The following is a 7,359-nucleotide window of genomic DNA, read 5'->3' on the forward strand; positions in this document are numbered from 1 at the left end:
GAGGTTTTCAACACCTATTGGCAATTTAAGAAACTTATTTGCTAAAAACAGATGATTTAATTTAAAATGACGTCAGCTACACCGGAAATTTAGCACAAACATGCGCGTGACACCTACCGTCTTCTTCTATATACCGTGCGCAGTACTACCTGGACTTGGAAACGGCCTACTCCAACTAATTATATGAATGAATTGCAATGTTTCAGGTGTTGGACTATACGCAGTAGCCTACTATCTGGACTTGGAAACGGCCAACTCCAATTAAGTATATGAATGAATTTCGATGTTCCAGGTGTTGGACTATACGCAGTACTACCTGGACTTGGAAACGGCCAACTCAAGGGACCAGGCAGACTGGCAGCCGGAGTACAACCTGACCACCTACTATGACCTCAAGCACCCCATCACTCCCCAGTCACTGCACGACCTCGCTCAGAGCTTCCGCAGTGATCCCCACTCCACCTACTTCCCCAGGTAATTCACCATTTTTCACAAGTTTACAACTGTTTTCTTTCTTACAATTTGAAGCAATCGTTGCCCTCTTCCCTGAACTGTGGCTAGATAGGTTGATAGGTTATTGTGAAAAGATAGCTTGAACTACATGATTAGATTATTAATTTATTATTTCGGTAATAGATTTCATTCAACAACAATGATATAATTGACCATTTTTCAAAATCCATTACAAGATGAATTCATTTGAAAAATTTTCACACACATACAATTACTTCCAAATCACACGGTTGACTGTTTCCGAGAGCATAGGTCCTCGTTCCTCAATCCATAATCCACAGGTCGTTTTCCTCAATCTCTATCTTCCGCAACAAAACTCAAGTTCATGCACAAGTTCACACAAGCTTCAAGTTCATTAATACCATCTTTAGATAGAGGCGCAGGACACCATGTTCACCTATGACAAATTCAATTATGATAATAAAAAGAGTAAATTTCAGTACATTTCAACAGAGAATTATGTAATTGCAAAACTTCAATAATTAATTACTGTAGGTATACTAATGTTCGGTTCACTAATGTTCACTAAAGTGTCTCATGCATTAGTTTTGGTGTACTACCAGGGATTTACAATCAACTCAAATCAAATCATTTTATTCGTCATACAAAAGAAAACTATAACTTTTAAAAAAGAGAGAATATAGAAAATCAACTATCGAAATCCATGATCAGTCGATAGAATATCTTGCAGAGCTTCAGTTGTGTATAGTTAGTAAAAATGTCTGTCCATTTTTCTCTGTTACTACAGGTGCTTATCAAAGAATCATTATGTATTTGCAATGCTTCAGATGTTGAAACCTAGTAAATATATGTCTATTTCTCTCAGGCACAACAGGAACGTATCAAAAGTGAATTATATTTATTTATTTATATTTATCACAAAGAAGCACTGATTGAGAGAGAAAAACTAAGGATACTCCTTGTACTATTTCTCTCCCAAATTTAGATAACATTCTAAAAGTCCAAAGAAGGGTTATGATTTCATTTTACTAAAATTTAGTCCATTTTCACTCAAAAACAACGAAAACTAAGATTTTTAAATTTTGACGGTTGAAAACAGAATAAAAAACAAAAATATCACACTCAAATCGTCATTAATTGGAAACATTTCAATGTTAAACATTACATGTAGTAATTTATAAATAAGCACAAAGCAAGTTAATATTCCAAGAGCACTTTATTTTATATTTTATATTGTTGCAAAGCTTCAGTTGTTGAAAGCGGATAAATGCATGTCCATTATCCTGAAATTGCAAACCTTCAGTTATTGAGAACTATTGATTTCTCGCAGGTATCATAGGAGATTATCAAAAGTACATTATGTATTTGCAAATCCTCAAATGTAGAAAGCTAGTAAACGCCTGTCCATTTTCCTCAGGTACTACAGAGCGAACTCAGTGGGCTTGGACTCAGGCGAGTGCATGGCGAGTTGCGTGCATACGCACTTCTGCGCGATCACCAAGCTCGACTACACGGAGTTCACGCACTGTCAGGAGGCGGCTGCCTCCGCCCTGGCCTCGTCGGGGCCACGCCTTGCCACCGTCACGCTCGCCGCGTGGCTGTTCGCTGTCACGCCGTTTGTCACCTGATCGGGTCGAGCGGCCTTCGCCTGTCGCGAATAGGCTGTCTCAATGCTGGCCAAGCTACAGACTCTTCCAAACAAGCCGCTGAAACTAGTAATGCTTCACAAGATTTACAATGTATCAAAGTGAAGATGATTCTGCAAGTGCTGAAACTGTATGGGAAACTGCAAATTCGTCTCGTTCTATCGAACTGAGGAAAGCTCTGCAGGTGCTGAAACTCTATGGGAAACTACGGAAACGTCTCAAAAATCTTTTAGAGTGAGGAAAACTCTGAAGGTGCTGATACTCTATGGGAGACTACGGAAACGTCTAAAAAATCTTTTTGAGTGTGGAAAATTCTGTACCTAGGTGCTGATACTCTACGGGAAACTACTAAGGCGTCTCAATATGTGCAATGTATCGAAGTGAGGAGAAATTTTCAAGTGCTGAAACTCTTTGGAAAACTACTAATGCGTCACACGATTTACAATGTATCGAAGAGAGGGAAAATCTGCAGGTTCTGAAACTCTATGGGAATCTGCTAATGCGTCTCAAGAATCTATTGATGTGAGGGGAAATCGGCAGGTATTCTCGAATGCATCATCATTTGATACTCCACAATTTGTTAACAATGAAAAATAATCTTCAGATCCGATATTTTTTCTCGCTTGAATCTTTCGACACTTATAATGATTCTGCAGATTATTTCAATGTTGTAGATGCATTTGATTCTCGAGAATCGTTTGCCAATGAAAATCTGTAATTTTTTTAATTACCTGTACATGCGTCTTGAAAGCACTCGATTTTCAAGAATCTGTTAATATTGAGCGAGAATCTGTATAATAATATGCTTCTTGAATAAGTGTCGCAATTGGAAGATTTCCAATTGAAGCCACATGCTCTCTAAATGATGACATCAACACTCAGAAAAACCTACTGTTGGTGCTTTTTGGGAATGAATTGGGTGCTCCATCCAATAAATTGGGTTATCCTGGTAATGAATCCTTCTTGTATCTGTCACCTATAATTCAGGGTTGAAGAGAAAGAATGTTCTCATCAACCTTGGCTCGAATAGGCCAGCTGAAATGAGAGACTAGAATGAGCTAAAAATGCTTCTTCGTGATTTTGTATGTCGATCTCGGTGTTTAGACTTCATGAATGGTGCAAATTAATTATTTTTTTAACAAATTTTGTTTGGAGAATGAATTTTTGTTAGGTGAATTATGGACATTGTGTTATGGATGTAGGAAACGGTTATAGATATTTCTTCAGTATAATGTGTGGTGAACGAGATTAATGTGTACATTCCGCTTCTCTATTTGTTAAACAATTTTTCGGGTAAAGGCCTGTTGCACAAGAACAGTGAAGTCCTGTAATACAAGGAACAACTGAAAACTACTCATAGATGACATGAATAGTGAGAATTCTACTATTTAAATAATTTATATGATTTATAATAGAATATGAACAGTTTTTCACCTGTATTACAGGACTCCTCAATAATCATAATGGGTGCCCACCGTTGTAATAAGTTATTCAGTGATGGATATAAAAATATTGAGTATTGAAGATCTTGTTAGAGAAGGAGAGTTCTGAATATGAACGTGATTATTGTAAGAATAAATTAATCTATCGACTTCATCGTTGTTGGTTATTGTCGTAACTTAATCTCTCAATGCTTCCAAACGATAGCTTGTCTTTTTTACAGATTTGATTTTTCGCCAATTGAGGTTATTACACTTATAACGTATTGATTTTTGTGTATGTTCTGCTTATTGTGAGTATCTTATACAAAAAATGTGAAAATTATGCGTAATGAAGTTATGCGTTGAAAATGATGACTGAACGTGCGTTGAAGTTATATTCATGATTCCTCAGTGGGATCAGAAAGTGTCGTTTATTTGAGTTTTAATGCTCTGTGCAAGGCTTTTACGAATTTAAATCTTTCCTTGATTGGAGATTGCAGAGCCTGCGTTATTGGCCTACTTCTCAAAAAACACTGTTGATTTACTTAGCAATCGGACGTGTTACTGTTCAAAAGCAGTAGTTGTATAAACTATTTCAAACTTCATTATCTTCATTCATTTGAAGATCAACTAGTGAACTGAAAAATTATAGTCATTTTTGTGTGATAAGCTGTAAATTGTAAATATTATGTAGAAGTTCCTTCGAACTAAGGTTGTTTTATATGAATATAGTATATGTTTCCAGTGATGAGATTTTATGTTACTCATTGTTCTCTTACATGGATCATTATTGATTATTAATATTGTTTTTTCATCGATGATGTGCAATTTTAATAAAATGTTATATCTTTACAATAGCTTGTGTATTTATATTATTTCAAACCTTCATAACCTGTTGATCTAATTGAAATTATACCTTAATGAACTCTAATTATCAATACTTTATATTATTGATAATGCGTTATTTTGAAATACTAAAAAACCAATTTCAAATCAGTAACAACACCATAACTCTCAAATTTGTGTATTCATGTGTCCTAATTTAACCTATACTTCGGACAAGAGTTACTGTTATCAACATCAGACAAAATTATCAATTGAAATCAAGTTTGACATTGAATATATCAGTCAACAATTCAAGGAGGCTAAAAACTTGGAAATTCATAACCCGATCAAACAATTCAAATAGCCAGACTAAAAACACGATGTTTTTGAAATAATTTGTTGAAATATCTTGTGTCACATGAGGAAGCTCAATTCTCATGTCACTGGATAAAATAATATCACATGAGAGTATCAATAATACAAATGAGAATTAGCATATCATAAGATCAACCAAGGAACCTAGAATACAGGTATGTTAGGTACATTGAGATCAACGATCAAGCAATAACTGTTGATGGATCCTTTCTTGGTAGTAGGTGAAGATTGTAGGTCACTATATAGTTAAACTTTTTTACCGTCGATTTTTGCTTGATTCATTTTTTTCTCCACCTCCTGTCTATAGTGCTTACTTTACTCCCTGGAACATAATACTAGAGCGTCACTTTTTCGCTCTCGAGAGGAAAAAACAACTGGAAAACTCCCTAGAGCGTAAAAGTAACTCCATTCAAATAACATGGGAAACATCTCTATTTTAAAAACTTACATTTGAAATAGGTTGGAAGGTCTAAGCTCAGATGAGGAAGCATTTGGAGTAGTCATTAAACCAACTAAATTCAATACTTCAACCAGACATTTGATCAATATATGAAATTCATGTTTGTATGCTGGAATTATTACAAACTTCATATCACTATACTAAAAAAATGTAAACAATTTTTTTTTTATTACATGTTATTCAAAATACCATCCAACGAATATTCCTCATTAACTAATAGTAATAATAATATCGAGTGACCTGGCTGGCTCAGGTCTGGTGTCAGAGCTTTCAGGTCGCAAACTGATCAATTTCAGGGCCTCTGACATGACCTAACGACTGCTTCTTAGGCAGCCGGGACTGACGGCTTAACATGTCCATCCGAAACACGGGAGTGGCCCGAGATTAACTAATGAGATTTACTTTTGATTAACTAATCAAATTTGAAACGGGAACTTAGCTGTAGTTGTGGCGGCCATTGTTGTTACAAATTTTGCCGACAGGTAGCGCATAGCACTGGCGGCGGAGAACTGTGATTACAAGCCAGCTTTTTCTGTTCACTTTTTAGATTATGTTGTACACATTGTTTGGTCACGTACGTTTTTGAAAATTATTTTATTTGCAGTTTTTATAGAAATGTAGGTGGAGAAAAAATGTTGTGTATATCACGAGTGGAAAATGTTTTTTCTCCCTCGGGAAAATTGTTGCCCTCGGCTTCGCCTCGGGCTTCAAACTTTTCCCTCAGGGAGAAAAAACAGTACTTTCCACTCTAGATATACAAAAAACTATTAATCCAAAGATTGAGGGTTGAACGACTAAAAAATCTACATTCCTCAACTATTAACCCACTTTACCGTTAACTATTCCGTTACATATTCAACACCATTTATGTGAGGATTCACGTGAATTACTTCATGAAATACATAATAGTTATTCCCATGTTCATTCAAAATATAATACTGGAATACTTGAATACGTCGTATTTTTCAGCCGGTCTAATTAAAATGGCCGCTTTGCAGAACGCTCTCGTACGATCCATTCAATTCCTTTTTCATTGGCCAAGAGAGAGTTATAAATAATTCTTATTATTGTACCTGCACTATAGCGATATAATGCTGTAAACGTTGATGGTCTATTAATTCAGGCTCTGTATGAAGCACAATGACCATTACGGAAGTCATTCAACAAGACAGCGCATTCAACGATACCATCTCTACCTCTATTTATTCACTGTTCCTGTCCCATAAAAGAATATGACAGTTCTTATTTCAGAGAGAGAACTTGGTCTTTGTCCATTACTGTACTACAATAATACTCACTCGAGTTCTCCCATGTGCATCATTCAACTGGAAATAATACTTTTTAATGGCGCTTCATGACTGGAGCGATAGCTCAATAATTCACATTATATCGCGCTTGAAAAACAATCATTCCAAGTACCTCTACCAATTATTGGGTTGGAATCAATTCTCGTTGAATTTATTCATTTGCTTGTGATTGAAAACGTTTTTAGTGGCTGCACAAAACTCTAAAAGATTTCAAATCTCGATATAATTTATTGTATCGAAATTTTTTCTGTAATATGTTGCGTAAAAATATCTTGAGCAATGAACGAAATTAATATGGATATCTGTCTGTCTGTAGTTTTCTGCTGTCCTTCTATATGGCAGCAGCCCTCCACTCTCTTCTATCCTCTGCCAGTCGCTTCGTTGCATAGTAGCTCATCCCCTCCTTGATGTCGTCCAACATTTTGTATCTTCTTCTCCCTCTTCCTCTTCTTCCCTGAATGGTCCCCTCCATGGCATCCACCAACAAGCATTGCCGTCTCATCCAATGTCCCAGCCATCTCCTCTTTCTTCCCTTTATCACATCCAGCAGACTCCTTCTTTCCCCAACCCTCCTCAACACCTCCTCGTTTGTAACTTTATCCCTCCAACTGATCCCCTCCATCCTTCTCCATATCCACATTTCCAATGCCTCAAGCCTCCTCTATCTCCTTTCTCAGCGTCCAAGTTTCTGCACCATACAGTGCCACACTCCAAACATAGCCACTTTATTAGCCTTTTCCTTAGTGTCTTGTCCAGTTGGCTACAAAGAATTCTCTTTTTCTTATTGAATGCTGTTTTTGCCATAGCAATTCTTACTTTGATTTCTTTGTTGCATTTCATATCCTCTTCCA

At 36.3% G+C, this 7,359-nt stretch overlaps 1 protein-coding gene across 1 annotated transcript in view; it reads left to right on the plus strand.

Moving 5' to 3' along the window:
* The window catches only part of LOC111062258 (acid sphingomyelinase-like phosphodiesterase 3b), a 320,678-nt gene extending 316,280 nt beyond the window's left edge, over positions 1–4,398 (plus strand). Inside the window, exons 9-10 of the mRNA XM_039422033.1 lie at positions 293–474; positions 1,892–4,398. Coding sequence (XP_039277967.1) covers positions 293–474; positions 1,892–2,102 — 393 coding nt within the window. The 3' untranslated portion in view covers positions 2,103–4,398. The remainder of the gene's footprint in view (positions 1–292; positions 475–1,891) is intronic.
* Positions 4,399–7,359: the final 2,961 nt, after the last annotated feature.

Source organism: Nilaparvata lugens, chromosome 2, assembly GCF_014356525.2.
Source record: "Nilaparvata lugens isolate BPH chromosome 2, ASM1435652v1, whole genome shotgun sequence".
NCBI classification, from domain to species: Eukaryota; Metazoa; Arthropoda; class Insecta; order Hemiptera; family Delphacidae; genus Nilaparvata; species Nilaparvata lugens.